The following is a 16,901-nucleotide window of genomic DNA, read 5'->3' on the forward strand; positions in this document are numbered from 1 at the left end:
ACCTGTTTTGATGTTTGGCACTCTCCTCTATATGAGAAAAGTTTATCTTACTGGAGATTAAACCAAATTTATTTACACTGGATTCAGGAACTGTGACTACCTTACTATTTGCAATCAATATTTGATATTTTTAGACAAACATACTAGGTCTGGAATGACATATATTTTTCAAGTTTCTTCAACTGGATGGACAAATGTATTAACAGTTTAACAGTAACGTCCAACTTTAACACCTACACTCCTCCAAAAGCCCTGATTTGGTGACCCCATGTTTGATACAATTCCTAATATGTTAAGACCAATTAATCAGTCTCTTTTGTAATTTCAGAAACAATACTTCCATACACTGCACCATTAGTGCTATCCCCTGTTAAATAATATGCTACTGTTTGTTTCAATTTACTCGAAATGCCACCTGACATGAAGACCAAGGCATGTATAGCTTCAACTTTATGACGTGGCAATGTAATATTTCCAATAAATTGTTTAGTTGAGATGTCAAATTCATTTCCTTGTACAACAGACACGCCATCGAGTAAAGGAACACATTGCCTTTCCTGAGAATATTTAAAGAGATTAGTTTTAAGTTTTAAGAATTTGAAAATATTTCTGACTGAAAAGGGAGATTCATAATTCATAATTCTCCATCGGAGGGTTATTAAATAAGGGACAGGATAATTTTGTTCTAAAAACTCCTCAGATCCAGTCCTTACATACAAGAACTCTCATTTAAGTGCCTTTTGAATATTTGTGTTAGACCAACTTGTTACTTATCTTCCTGAAGAGTTTAACTGATCATCCCCAAGAACCTTCATTTGTGTACTTATCACTTTTTACTTTGTTTCCCTATAATTTCATTATATTTACTACACCTATTTTAAGCTTACGGTTTCGTAACAAAAGCGTTTCATACCTACGTATTTAATACTGTTCTAGCTTACTCTCTAAACACTTCACTTATAGTCCGCCTATGAACGACACAAAAGAAATATCTGATGGTACAGATTCACCCAGTACAGGTATTGGAAATATTTCACTTACATTTTCTGAGGTATTGACAAGCTCTTTTTGTGTACTTGGAAGTTTACGTGGTTTGGAAGGATTCCTTTTTAATCTCGGTGGTTCTCAGTGAGAAAATATTGTTGGAATTGCGTTCAATTTGAGGGCTCTTTTCCCATCTTGCCTCGTTTTTCCCACATATCTGTTTCAAAATGAGCCTATAAAAATACGAACAATTGTATATAATGACTAGTTTTCATTTGGCAGATATGAAGTACGAAAAAAAAGTAATCTCATGAATTTTCTGCCATATTTCTTACTTACCTCCCACAAAAAGGAAGAATTTGTAGGATTCGAATCTTCTTTTCTAACTATAGCACCTCATTGATTCCTTCGAGTTGGGTCCCGAGGAAAAGATTTCATTATAAAGCCCTTTCCAAATCTGTTCATGCATCCATAAGCACAACAGCCAGGCATGTTATTTATTTAAAACTAGACCACTGAAACCCATAAAGGTACACACGCTTCAAAACGAATAATCCTTCGTGGCTAATAATGAAACATTATCGGTACTATTAATGATAAAATACTTACGAGTGCTTGTTACTCGTTGTAATTTTTCAAACATTATTGGCATCGATGTTCAAACATCGTCCTTTGTACACTTGTGTCATGTGCTGTTTTCATATTTACGTTTTGCACATCTGATCAGGAAGTTCGGGGGAACGCGCTAACTATACGCTGCCTGGCTGCTGGCGCAGCTCGACACAGCCCGGTTGGTTCAAGTCCGCTGCTTCGCTCCTCCCTACCTCTCCGCCACACCCCGATACTCCCGCGGCACTTCTAATTGTACGACTATTTATTTGTTCAATTTTGGCGTTTAAACTTGCGCTGGGCACATGCAGTTTTCACCTTAGCATTCTACTGCCTGCCACGAATATTCCTACCGAATTTCAACCGAATCCGAGTGTAACACATGCATGTGTTCCCTCGTTAGTTTAAACTTCGCTGAAATCCCGTAAAAGGAGACCTTACACTGTGTTGAATAGATATGTTTACATCAGCTAAATGAAAATTTGGTTAAAACATGGCGGAGCCAATCTGAATGAAGCATTCGTTGGCCACACTGTATATATACAGCCACTGTAAATAACTTACATGCTGCTAAGAGAAAAGAAGTCTACGTAAAACAGACTCCATCATGACATGCGCCTTAGACATTATCTAGGAACTCCTATCGAAGGATAAAGTTGTAAAGTTTGGGCTGGGAAGTCCTGGGAGAAAGAAGACGAGCTGCTCGACTAAGTGGTATGTTCCGAGCTGTCAGCGGAGAAATGGCATGGAATGACATTAGTAGACGAATAAGTTTGAGTGGTGTCTTTAAAAGTAGGAAAGATAATGATATAAAGATAAAGTTGGAATTCAAGAGGACAAATTGGGGAAAATATTCGTTTACAGGAAAGGGTGTTAAGGATTGGAATAACTTACCAAGTGAGATGTCCAATAAATTTCCAATTTGTCTGCAATCATTTAAGAAAAGGCTAGGAAACAATAGATAGGGAAAATGCTACCCTGGCGAGTGCCCTAAATGCAGATCAGTATTGATTGATTGATTGATTGCTTGCTTGCTTGCTTGATTGATTGATTGATTGATTGATTGATTGATTGATTGATTGATTGATTGATTGATTGATTGATTGATTGATTGATTGATTGATTGATTGATTGATTGATATTGAACTTAGCTACACTGGAAAAAGTGAAGGCCATGTATCTTTAAAAAGTTCCCTGTCTGGCAAAAAGCGCTCGTTCGAAACTATATGATTTTTCACGAGAGTTTAATCCTGATGTAAACAAGGCATGTCCACGCCTTAGTCAAAGAAAGAGTTGTGATTCGCTGAGCTTGTAGTATCGACCTCCTGCCCGTCAACGTCTCGTGTTCGGACATACAGTGCTGCGCATATTACCTAAAATAGACGAGGAACAGTTTTGGAGCTGTGTGAAACTAAACGGAGGGGTTTGAAGGGACATCTACTGCTGATAATTAGGGCCTACGTTATTTATTTATTTATTTATTTATTTATTTATTTATTTATTTATTTATTTATTTATTTCTGAATATTAAAGAAAGCTATGGTAGGCTAGAGCACAAAATTACACACGTAGGAAGGTTTATCTTAGGACTGCTGTTTGAAATGTCCGCCCGGTAGACTGTAACCTAATAGAATACCAGCTTTCGAATTGAAATGTATATCTCTTATCTTGTAGAGTTCTTATCATGATAGAGCATATAGCACGATTGGACATGTCAGACGGAACTGTTGATAATTCTGTAACAACATCTATCGAAAAGAAACAACTCAAAAAAGACAATACAATATCCTTCCTATCCATTAACACAGGTTTACGTTCTCTTTTAACAAACTGGAACCCTATGTTCTTTAAAAGTCTGTACAATGTAGTTAAACTGAAGGTGGGTAAAGTTTTATCCTTATTTACACTGTCTAAAACTTTGCGTAAAGTAGGTGGTTCATTCCGAAAAAAAATCATGAATTTTCCTTCTAATACCACTTTTGACAATATCGGCATACTTCTCGATTCTTTGAGGTCGTTTACGTTCCTTTCCCGGCGTTGTCAATTTCCCTGTCTTTCTAAACTCTGTCCGCATGTTATGAACCGAACTAGCCGACACACCACACAACTCTACACTTAGTTTCTCTACCTCTTTTGCGGCTAAACCTGGATTCTGTTCACTTATTTTATTAAAAACATTCACAACGCACTGCCTATGGTCACTTCTGAGCGGTTTTCCTCTTTTGTGCTTCACTACACGGGATGGTCCTACCTCTTCCTCCATTTATCTCGCTATGAATACTGACACTGACAGCGCTGCTGCAAGATGCAACACCTTATCTCCACGATGTACAGCTTGGGACTTTCCCTCACTATGAGAAGACTTTCTGCATTACACCACGCCTTCTGCCTTCGTATCTCGTTATTTAATCACTGTTTTATTTAAAAAAACATGTAGATATATACCGGTTTATATGACAACCGTCCGCCTCTGTGGTGTAGTGGTTAGCGTGATTAGCTGCCACCCCCGGAGGCCCGGGTTCGATTCGCGGCTCTGCCACGAAATTTGAAAAGTGGTATGAGGGCTGGAACGGGGTCCACTCAGCCTCGGGAGGTCAACTGAGTAGAGATGGGTTCGATTCCCACCTCAGCCATCCTGGAAGTGGTTTTCCGTGGTTTCCCACTTCTCCTCCAGGCGAATGCCGGGATGGTACCTAACATAAGGCTACGGCCGCTTCCTTCCCTCTTCCTTGCCTATCCCTTCCAATCTTCCCATCCCTCCACAAGGCCCCTGTTCAGCGTAACAGGTGAGGCCGCCTGGGTGAGGTACTGGTCATTCTCCCCAGTTGTATCCCCGACCAAGAGTCTGAAGCTCCAGGACACTGCCCTTGCGGTGGTAGAGGTGGGATCCCTCGCTGTGTGTCCGAGGGAAAAGCCGACCCTGGAGGGTAAACAGATGATGATGATGATGATGATGATATATGACAACCGTATTTTAATTTGATTACGTACTCTTTCAGACTATCTAAATGTAATAAACTAAGATAAAATTAAATTAATGCGACGTACTAATTTTCTTCGAGCTCGCATACAGTCGAGTGAGTGCGACAGTTGCTTCTCCAATCAACTACGTCTATGTCCACGCGCAAAGTCAAGGCGCTCCGCCTATTTGTTTACATCAGGATTAAACTCTCGTGAAAATTCATATAACCTATGAGCTCACAAGACAACAGTTCTAAATAGGGGAACTGCGATTAAAAGTACCATTGCCTCCTACGACACAATATCAAGCTTTACATCAAGTACGTCTGCATTTAAAAACAGCGAATATATGGATTGATGTTTAGCAAACAGGCGGGATGATGACGTCAGAATGGATGAATTCTGTGGCACGCCATAAATATTCATAAAACCATTGAAACGGACAGGCAAAACAATATGACTACAAGAGGCATATCAAGACGAGTTGTCTGATCAATTTATAACGAATACTGCGGTGAAGCATGGGTTTTCTGGTTTTTATTATTATCAAATTGTTTATGACATTTCGTAGGAATAGGACAGGTCCATTAAACTGTTTGTTATCCTTAATTATAAGACTTTACCTGGTACATATTTATTTCCCAACCAAGCAGCAAGTATCATGATAGCATGATGATACACATGCAAGAACGAAGCCTGCGTGAACTTCTTTCGGAGTATGAAGAAAATCTGCAACAAAGAAATGATTATACTGATTATGGAACGTGTAGGAAATACTGCAGTAAACTAGGAAACTTCCCGCAGCAAAAGGTTAAGAAAAAGAAACAAGCAAACAAGTTGTATAACGCTATTCGTCTTTTTAAACATCATAAATCTACAGTATCCGCCTCTGTGGTGTAGTGGTTAGTGTGATTAGCTGCCACCCCCGGAGGCCAGGTTCGATTCCCGGCTCTGCCACGAAATTTGAAAAGTGGTACGAGGGCTGGAACGGGATCCACTCAGCCTCGGGAGGTCAACTGAGTAGAAGTGGTTTCCCACTTCTCCTCCAGGCAAATGCCGGGATGGTACCGAACTTAAGGCAACGGCCGCTTCCTTCCCTCTTCCTTGTCTATCCCTTCCAATCGTCGCATCCTCCAGCAAGGCCCCTGTTCAGCATTTCAGGCCGCCTGGGCGAGGTACTGGTCATCCTCCCCAGTTGTATCCCCAAACCCAATGTCTCACGCTCCAGAACACTGCCCTTGAGGCGGTAGAGGTGGGATCCCTCGCTGAGTCCGAGGGAAAAACCAACCCTGGAGGGTAAGCAGATTAAGAAAGAAAGAATGAAGAAATCTACAGTATTGCTTTGAATCCGAACCACAGGGACATGATTTTCCACTTGATATATACTTTTGGAAATTGTGGGGAATGGAAGTCCGGCTACCTTGGCGAGAAGCTGGTTACAAGCTAGTACAAAGAAAATATTTTCTTTGCTGCACGGACAAGAATTGAATCATGGATGTGTTTTGGGGCTTACAATACTTGAGAGCGAGTACAGATTCTTTGGCTTTTCTCCTTTTAGTAGCTTCTTACGACATGCAGGGGGTACAGATACATCCTTTACTCCACTCACAATGGAGATAAAGGGTCCCGATAAATAGAAATTATATCAAGAAAAGAATGGCAATGCTCATGAATTGTGAGAAAATGAAAAATATTCTGTACCTCATAGAAATAATGCCAGTGCAGCCCTGTGGTGTAGGAGTAGCGTGACTGTCTCTTATTTCATGGCCCTGGGTTCGGTTTCCAGCCACTCCAAGGATTTTAATTTTCAACTGAGGAATAGAACGGGGTTCTCTAGACACGAGATTGTCCCAAGCTCTTAGTTACATTAAGAAAATGCACAGTGGGAACTGACCTACAATACATTGACGAACACTGGTTTCCATGGTTACAGTGCTATTGGGGAATTGATGACGCTAATTTTAATTGTAGGGGCTGCCTCGCCGAGGCGGTAAAGGCGTGCTCCTTTCACCCACAAGGACATGGGTTCGAATCCCCGTCAGGAAGTCGTTAAATTTTACAAACTAGATTTCTGCTTCCGGAGGTCCACATGGCCCTGAGGTTCACTCAGCCTCCGCCACAAATGAGTACCAGGTTAATTCCTGGGGGCAAAGGCAGCCAGGCGTAGAGCTAACCACTCTACCCCGTCAAGTGCCGAGGTTACGGATAGTGGAAGCCTTTACCTTCCACCCCTCCAAGGGCCTTCGTGGACTGTACCGAGATGACTTTGCTTTGCTTTGCTTTAATTTTTATTGTCCCCAAGCCCAAAATCATATACATGTTGATATGCGAGATAACCTGGATTGAAATTACAATGTCCAGAAGTAAAGAACTTGTTAATTGGCTGCTTCTACCGCCCACCCTCCGGTGATGTCACAGAGTTAGAAGATTGCTTTAATTCAACGGTTTTGGCTCTGAATAAATCCAACGATATTGTGCTAATCGTTGATTTCAATTCACACATATCCTGGCAATCTAAAACCAACGGAACAGTAACCGACTCTGCGGACTCATTTATTTTGTCTAATTTCATAAACGGTCTTCATTTACATCAGCTCTGCTTAAACCCACCAGAAATCTGACAACATTGGACCTCCTCTTTTCTACAGTGAAGGTTGTCCGACTCGTTGGCTGAATGGTCAGCGTACTGACCTTCGGTTCAGTGGATCCCGGGTTCGATTCCCGGCCGGGTCGGGGATTTTAACCTTCATTGGTTAATTCCAGTGGCCCGGGGCCTGGGTATTTGTGCTGTCCCCAACATCCTTGCAACTCACACACCATACATAACACTATCCTCCACCACAGTAACGCACAGTTCTCTACACATGGCAGATGCCACCCACCCTCATCGGAAGGTCTTCCTTACAAGGGCTGCACACGGCTAGAAATAGTCACACGAAATTAAATTAACAGTGAAGGTTAACGATGAGGCATAATTGTATTTATTGTTTCTGAAGTATTTTTCTTCATATCTTTCTTCTGGGCTTTCTATCACAGAAGCCTTTCACCTAGTATTGAATTAGGTAGCCTGTGACCTCCTTTAGGTATTCAACCCTTTAATTCTCTTCAAATCTCCCTTCTTAACACCACAATCCTTCTCGCCTCAGGGGTAACCCGTACTTGGGCTCACCACAGTTTAATAGATGGAAATTATAGTCCAGCTACTCAAAGATTATTTTTCACAACCTTACAAGCTATGTACTTTACTATCATACAAGCTTATGAATATATTGAAGCCCCTTTTAGCATTAGTGATGCTGTATACGGGTCAACTTTCTTTATGGCAACAGTATTTCATTCCCTACATGATATTATTGGCACTACATTCCTTTTAACACGTTTAATACGGCATTTAATATGACATTTTTCTATTAATCATTATTTTGAATTTGAAGCTGCCGCACGATATTGACACTTTGTTGACGTAGTATGATTATTCTTATACATTTTTATTTATTGATGGGAGAGATAATCTCAGTCGACTCAATCGAACCTACCCTCAGCCTACCTGCTTATCGACATAAAAACTTTCCACCCGCTGCGAGGCAAGCATTTCCACAATGGAGTAAAGTGGATTGGCTAGTTGCCCATCAGGATTTTTCATCCCTCCCTTGGTGCTGGTTATCAGCTGAGCGGACATTGACAATGCGGTTTCCCTGTCTGAGGATTTAATATTTACCACTATTAAACAGCATGTGCCTTTGTCCAAACCCAGAACACACAAATTTCCCCCCTGGCTGCGTGCCGAAACTAAATTGCTACTAAAGATCTAAACCGGTGACTGGTCACTCTGGAAGTCTATTCCCAATTCACACACGAATGATACTTTTAAATACCTCAGGAAAATTTCAAAATCGCACCTTAAGGATGACTACAACCGGCATATCACTTCTATAACTGGAAAGCTTAAAAACAACCCTAAACAAATTTGGACCCTCATTTCATCACGTAGAAATTCACCCCGGATATCAATAAATCTTAAACTACAAAGCGATGATGTCCCAACTGAATTAAGGACTCAAAAATTCAATGAGAACTTTCACTCCACCTTTACCCCTCCCGCACCTATCACAAAACTACTACAGATCAATAGTGTTTGCAGTTGCTCACTGTCACAAATATCAACGACCCCTAACACAGTTCAAAATATTGTCAATAGTCTCCCAACAAACCGTTCCACCGGGCCCAATGATATTAGCCGTATATTCCTTAAAAATACTTCTGCAACTCTCTGTGCACCGTTATCTACAATTTCAAACCTGTGTATGGCTACTGGTACCTTCCCGACAGCTGGAAACAAGTTAATATCACACCTATTTTCAAATCTGGCAACAAACATGACATCTCATCATACCGCCCAATATCTATCGTCCCAATGCTATCCTCTGTCCTTGAAAGAATAATCCACCGCCGACTCCTCTTTCTCACACAGCCGTACCTATCTAAAGAACAGCACGAATTCACTCCCAGAAAATCATGCCTCACTAACCTCACAGTTCTCAAGCACCCTATCATTTCAGCAATAGAAAATAAATCTCAGATGTAATCTATAGATCTGGCCAAGGCATTCGACTCAGTGGATCACGCACTTCTTCTTCATAAGCTTGCTACCGCATTTATTATCCATGGACTCGTCTTGTCATTGATAACAAGTTCCCTCTCCGGAAGAAAACAAAGAGTGGTACTCCCTGAATCTGCCTCATCATGCTTATCTATGTTAACAGGTGTACCTCAGGGCGGTATTCTGGGACCCCTACTCCTTGTTCTCTATATCGACGACATAATTCTTTGCACACAAAATAGTCACTGTTCCCTCCTCTTGTACGCCAACGACCTGAAAATCCTAAGAGAAGTGTTTACGCCTGTTGACTGCGATGAATTACAGACTGTTCTCAATTCGTGTGGTGACTGGTTTAAGAAGTGGAATCTTTCTCCCAATGTTAAGAAGTGCAATACAATCTCCTTTTCATTGCTAAAGCAAGTAATGAACACTGCCTATACCACCCAGGGAAATACATTGCAATCGGCTTCTCAGGTAAGAGACCTATATGTTATAATAGACTGTCTGCTCATATTCAGTCTATAAAATCCCGTGCTATGCACACCCCAGGCATTCTTTACAGGTTCACTGAAATTAATGATATTAACGCCTTAAAATTAAACTTTGTCTCGTGTGTTCTCCCCATTATTGACTTTTGTTTCCCTATTTAGTCCTTATCTGCTATCACAAACATATCTCAACTAAATAGTATTTTTAACTATTCCACTTTCATTGTTAAGGTTCGCATTCCAGTTTTTCTAAACAAAACTAAATCTGACATTGTAAACTACCTGTGTATATTCGACCTGAGAAGCCGTTTAGAGTTTTCCTATCTATGTTACCTTCACAAAATTAATCAATGGCTACACCAAATGTAATACTCTTCCGGCGTACTTCCCTATGCACGTTCCTGCCCGCCCTACACGCAACCGGCGCAATCATCATGTGTCCCGTCCGCGCCTAACCTTACAACAACGCTCTATCTTCCACCGTCCCCCTACTCTTGGTAGCTCACTACCCGATATCGACATATTCACACCTTTCGCATCTTTCAAACAAAACATTAATGATTCCTTTGAAGTCCTCACCAGGATTCCATTTTCTTCCGTCCCTCTAACCCTCGACCTTTCATATTCCTAATTTCTGTAATCGACACTTGTCAGTTATGGTTGTCATTGTTGTTACACTGTTATTGTTAAAATTGTTAATTTATTGTTGTTGCTTAATATTGTTCTTTATACCTTTGTCATACTTATTTAAATGTATTATTATTAGTGTAAAATGGCCCTACATAGGCTGTATCTAATAAGTAAATGAATACAGCAAATAAATAATACTGTATGCCGCAATGCGAACAGGACTGAAATTAAAAACATGCGCTGAACATTAAGATACGTTATTATAACATTAAAGGTGACGACGGCAGCACGCGTCTAACTACTTCGGTACAGCATGTGTTAAAAAAGTGCATCTTCACGTCTCAAGCATTGTTCATGACGGTCCTGTAGATTGTCTAACATGTTAATGAACACAGGCTGCCCCTAGGACACAATAAATGATAATTCGAGGACATTTCTAGATGGGTCATCTGACCGAAGAACCGATTCTTCCAGCATGTCTAATATGTATGCATCTGGGGGTGTCAGATCCGAGCAGAGGGAACGGTATCTAAATTTAAACGAAAGCCCTTCGCTTTGGTGGCTGCACCTTCATCTTCCTGCATCCCTCGTCGTTGCAGTGGGAGATTTCGGGCGACATTCAGTACTGTTTGACGTTCAGAGAATGTCTTTACCTTCAGCTTTGGCGTACCAAAGGAGAGGGGCGGGGGTACCGGGGTTTACCCACCTCTCCACCTCGAGCATTTGACCTTCTCTTCCCTTTCATTTGAAACATGAAACAAAAATAAATGTTGTGAATTAAATGTATACGTTAATTTCTCACACTGAATGTAATATTAGCGATGATAAATAATATATATATATATATTGCTAGTTGCTTTACGTCGCACCGACACAGATAGGTCTTATGACGACGATGGGACAGGGAAGGGATAGGAGTTGGAAGAAAGCGGCCGTGGCCTTAATTAAGATACAGCCCCAGCATTTGCCTGGTGTGAAAATGGGAAACCACGGAAAACCATTTTAGGGCTGCCGACAGTGGGGTTCGAACCTACGATCTCCCGAATACTGGATACTGGCCGCACTTAAGCAACTGCAGCTATCGATTTCGGTAGATAAATAATAAGAGCCTATTATTGATAATAATAATAATAATCTATATAAATAAAGTTGTAGGGGGTCCGCTGACTGTAATTTCGTTTGCTTTGCCAATTTTTCACATATTTTTCCTTCTCAGGTCAACTCAAGACCAAATGAGCGGTTTTTATTTTTCGTGTCTTTTTGTCTGTTTTTTCTACAATCACAGCGAAACGGCTAGATAGATCTCCACCAAACTTCATATTTAGAGAATACTCATCCAGGGGAAGGTTTTCATGTGCACGCGATTTAAAAATCTCTTGGCAGAGGAAGGGTTTATAGGAAAACCAGATCAGTTTTCTTCAATTTTCTCTTACAATATTGATTTTCTGTCAAATCTGTGGACGATATGAGAAACATCCCTTCATTATAAACAACTTTTGTTATGTACATAATTTCGCTTACTCTTCAAATGACGGATGAAATTTCTATTTGGTGCGGATCTCATACTCTGCATTGAGTCACCGACAGACCGACAACGAACCTACAGGTTACCATGGCAAATTCTCTGACTGCTTGCCAGCAGGGAAATAACGTATTGCCATTTTCATAATCATTCCTGTGAACTCGTGGTTGTTCCTTGGGTAGAAAGCAAGAGAGATGCCAATCGGCCATTCTGCGGGATATTGGTGGAATGACATTTGAGGTTATAATCGTCCTCGTTTAGCACTAAGGGGCGTTGTCAATATTTGAAGAGTACAGAGGAATGTAGCTCATTATTTCACATCGTAAAGTGTCTTCTGTCATTTGCTAAAATTTTTACTGTATTTCTGCACTACTTCTGTTTTCCGCCTTAATTTCTTGCCTCTTTAGGCTTAGTCATTGTACCAGTATTATTCCGCTAGCTTTTAGAAAGAAGATGTGGGCCGGGGTGCTGGACATCAAGGCACAAGATTAAGATCATAACTTTAATTTATTCAAAAGGTTGGATTCATTTGCTTTACTTCATATTTCCCCCCTTTTTTGGAGGATTCAATTTGCACACACCGATTAATACAATTATATTACATAATAATTTTCAAAGGGTTTTAACCCATAAACGCACAGCATGCGATAGAGGGGACGAGCCCTCGTAAAATGAAATTTCTAGAAGCTAGTAACTAGTCCAGGGGGAGGGTTCCCCGATTTTTACAACATAGGGAAGAGTACCAGGTAATTCTGGAAAGATTGTAACATGCGAATATAGTTTTCAAGCCTAGCATACTCTTACGATGTAATACATGACATTCATAGAAAGACCGCAGGGAGCGGAAGATTTTAAAGCCCACAAGGAGGCATTCCAAGAGAGAGAGACATTTTCCAGAAGGCGCTGGTACGTTACAAATACCTTCAGGGAAATAATTCAGACTGTCTCTACCCGACTCAGTCAGCTTCAAAAGAGAATACGAGAGTTAACGTTAATCATTGAACTCTGTCCGACTCGTTGGCTGAACGGTCAGCGTACTGGCCTTCGGTTCAGAGGGTCCCGGGTTCGATTCCCGGCTGGGTCGGGGATTTTAACCTTAATTGGTTAATTCCAATGGCACGGGGGCTGGGTGTATGTGTTGTCTTCATCATCATTTCATCCTCATCACGACGCGCAGGTCGCCTACAGACGTCCAATAGAAAGACCTGCACTTGGCGAGCCGAACCCGTCCTGGGATATCCCGGCACTAAAAGCCATACGACATTTCATTTCATTGAACTCTTAAAGGCCCAGAAGGAAATTCAAAACTTCAGTACAAATTCAATGGGGCCAGTAAATAGCAACAACTAGTCCATACATCCAGTGACTAGATATCAGAGCTCCCAATGTAACATCGAAATTTGATCATGAAATAACATTACTCCTTAAAAATACAAGGTTTTACAGGGCCTTTTAAACATCCCGAAAAAACACCCTTAAATTGGTTTACATACAAGTTACCTTAATCATCCCATCATCCCATCATCCCTTATTCACTCTATCAGACTTAACGTCTTATCTTTATACCCCTTAGTCGTAAGATCGTGCCTCAAGCGGGGCCAGCCCGCACAATAAGGTTCGCAAGGTCAAGTCCAAGTATGACGGCGATCGGACGCAGAATACCTTCATAAAGCCAGGACAAGGTATAATTGCAGAGCCCCCAGACTTTCAGTGGTAGCCAGGGAGAGGCAGGGCGTGTTGCCCAAGGGGCTTGGAGGTAAGTGGCACGGCTGCCAACCTTAGAGAAAGGAAGTAACCCGGAGTGGGAAATCAGATCCCTTTTACCCTGGAGCCATAACTTGGGAGGAGCGAGAATATAATTTATTATGAATCAGCTAGTCCGCCTCTGTGGTGTAGTGGTTAGTGTGATTAGCTGCCACCCCGGGAGGCCGGGTTCGATTCCCGGCTCTGCCACGAAATTTGAAAAGTGCTACGAGGACTGGAACGGGGTCCACTCAGCCTCGGGAGGTTCACTGAGTAGGGATGGGTTCGATTCCCACCTCAGCCATCCTGGAGGTGGTTTCCCGTGGTTTCCCACTTCTCCTCCAGGCAAATGCCGAGATGGTACCTAACTTAAGGCCACGGCTGCTTCCTTTCCTCTTCCTTGTCTATCCCTTCCAATATTCCCGTCCCCCCGCAAGGCCCCTGCTCAGCATAGCAGGTGAGGCCGCCTGGGCGAGGTACTGGTCATCCTCCCCAGTTGTATCTCCCGACCCAAGGTCTCACGCTCCAGAACACTGCCCTTGAGGCGGTAGAGGTGGGATCCCTCGCTGAGCCCGAGGGAAAAACCAACCCTGGAGGGTAAGCAGATTAAGAAAGGAAGAATTAATCAGCTAAACGACATAATCCTAAAAATAAATAGACATAGATTAAAAGTGGAGGTACACAACAGTTTGCAAGGCAGATCAAACAAGGAAGTGGGGGAGAAGGAAAATTCACGGTACAGTGATAATACTGTAAGTCAATTTCTTATCTGTTTACCTAAGAATCCCTGCGCCTAAATTTCTCCTCTTTAACCGCTTTCGTATGTCCGTAACTCATACCATCTCTATTTATTTACGGGCAATTTAATTTCCAATGCATCCACTTGGTATTTAAATATTCATCCAATACGGCTGCCCTCAGTAATAATCCTATTTCCTATTAATTATGTTACGGAGATATCGTGGTGGACAGATGTGAAGGAAGGTACTGGCATGAATGGGTGAGTATTTAAAAGGCGGAAGATCAATTTAAAACTTTAAAATTAGTGGTATATTTCTTTCCTATTTTTTTCTCTTTCCTTTTCAAACTTAACACTTTGCTGAGAAAATAAGAACAAATCAGGTACCAGGTCTACCTCGTGAGCTAGGGTAACAATACTAGAATAATCAGATAACAAGTGGCTGAGCTTGAAACTCCCTAGTTAAAATCTGAAAAGAGCACTACTGCTCCCTTCACTCAAGGAGACAGAGCCCCAAATTTTACATTAGTTGGAAGAGCGTGATTGCTCTACATAACAAACCCAAACAGTAGACACTGTCTTAATCGCTCAACCGTCTGATATTGCATGAAAATAGCGAACCTTAAACTTTAATAGGGGCAATAATTGCCCATTCTACGTGGCCTTAGTTTAAAAAAGGGTTAAACTTACGTTCCAGCCCTCGTACTTTTAAATTTCGTGGCAGAGCCTATAATCGAACCCGGGCCTCCGGGGGTGGCAGCTAATCACGCTACGCACAACACCACAGAGGGATTCTTTTTCATAAACTTCATTAATTTGGCCCTGGAAGCTTTGCCCATATCTCCAGGAAATTCATTCATGACAGTGATTATATTGTACACCTTCTCCATTAAGCCGTTATTTATAAAATTGCAGTTACAATTAATTCTATGTTTAAATAGGAATGCTTTTGTCTGGCTCCCTGGCTGAATGGCCAGCGTACTGTTCTTCGGTTCCGAGGGCCCCGGGTTCGATTCTAGGCTGGTTTTGGCATTTTGAATGCCTATTGTTAATTCCTCTTGCTTGAAGGCTGTGTGTTTGTGTACATCACAATGCTCTTCTCTTCAACACACCGCATTGCAAGATCTTGGAAGCGTGCAATGGGAAAATATATCCTCGACATGGAGTTGGTGTCAGGAAGGGCATCCGGCTGTAAATATAGACGATATTCAATATAATGGGAGACATCCAGAAAGAAAGAAATATAAATGACTTAGATGATTTCTGTCCGATCATTCTGAGTTGAATTCGGAAAATCGCAGGACAGAAAACACAACCTAAAACTCTCGACATTCTGTATAAGACGTAACTACAGAATAACTCACAAGTTCTTTAAAAGTAATTGAATTGTTAGTGTGCAAAGAGTATTCATGAACTTAATAATATGTACATCGGTATTGTTTTCTTGAAATGATGCCAGAAGGAAATTAAGTATTACGTTTACCAGACTAACAATAAATTAGCAAGCGATTTATAGAACCGATAGATGTATCTTACGTTCGTGCAACGTCAAAACACAAGTTAACCATTCGATACCCCTATAGATTCGATATCTCACGTTCCAGAAACCGGGCATAAGAGTTTCGCATTATTGCTGCCGAGAATTTAATAACTGTGATGACAATTTTATCTTGCATATTTCGGTCCAGTCTGCACGATTTCCCCCAACTTCGAAGAAGAACTAACAGTAAGTATGACGCCACGGCTTCTCTATTCATAGCAAGATGTTACGGGTTTGGATATTTGAGCACGGGTCTGAACAGAGATTGGATGTAGCAGAATACATCGCCTGCTGTCTACTCCACCTATCAAATATGGTCAGTTAATCTCTGCCAACCAACGAGATAGGCCAATGCACACGTTTAATTTGTCCGCCAACTCTACTGTGGTGCTCTTAAGAGCAAGTTAATGAATTTTCATCGAGAAAGTCATACCTCGGTTAAGAGTGTGCTCTACTTGTGGATATACTTTGACATTTGGATAACAGAAGTCTCTCCCATATGAGGAAGTATAATACCCCACCATTAGTACTACAGCCTTGAAAGGCCTTGGCCTACCGAGCAACCGCTGCTCAGCCAGAAGGCCTGCAGATTACGAGGTGTCGTGTGGTCAGCACGACGGAACCTCTCGGCCGATATTCTTGGCTTTCTAGACCGGGGCCGCTATCTCACACTCAGATAGCTCCTCAATTCTAATCGCGTAAGCTGAATGGACCTCAAACCAGCCCTCAGATCCAGGTAAATATCCCTAATCTGGTCGGGAATTGAACCCGGGCCCTCTGGGTAAGAAGCAGGCACGCTACCCCTACATCACGGGGCTGGCTCAAGTTTATTATTGTCCCCGTCAAAATTGTGCTTTCAGCGTAAACAATTATGCTTCTTCTAATAGCCAGTGTCATTCCTAAAATATGCGCTACTGTATTTTCAAGATATTAGTGGTGACAGACTCTTATCTCATTCACCCAGGTGTGTGGTGAGCTGAAGTAATTTTGTTCCATTTGCCTTTTCACCCTCTGCAGTAAGTGTGTGCCATATCACGCAATATGCTGGCCTGGTTCAAGGCTAAACTTGTACATACAGTATTGAG

General features: G+C 41.6%; 1 protein-coding gene across 1 annotated transcript in view; it reads right to left on the reverse strand.

Annotated features, from left to right (window-relative positions):
- The window catches only part of LOC136858558 (very long chain fatty acid elongase 7-like), a 188,072-nt gene that overhangs the window by 41,203 nt on the left and 129,968 nt on the right, over window positions 1–16,901 (reverse strand). Inside the window, exon 6 of the mRNA XM_067138187.2 lies at window positions 5,178–5,283. Coding sequence (XP_066994288.2) covers window positions 5,178–5,283 — 106 coding nt within the window. The remainder of the gene's footprint in view (window positions 1–5,177; window positions 5,284–16,901) is intronic.

Source organism: Anabrus simplex, chromosome 1 (assembly GCF_040414725.1).
Source record: "Anabrus simplex isolate iqAnaSimp1 chromosome 1, ASM4041472v1, whole genome shotgun sequence".
Classification (NCBI taxonomy): Eukaryota; Metazoa; Arthropoda; class Insecta; order Orthoptera; family Tettigoniidae; genus Anabrus; species Anabrus simplex.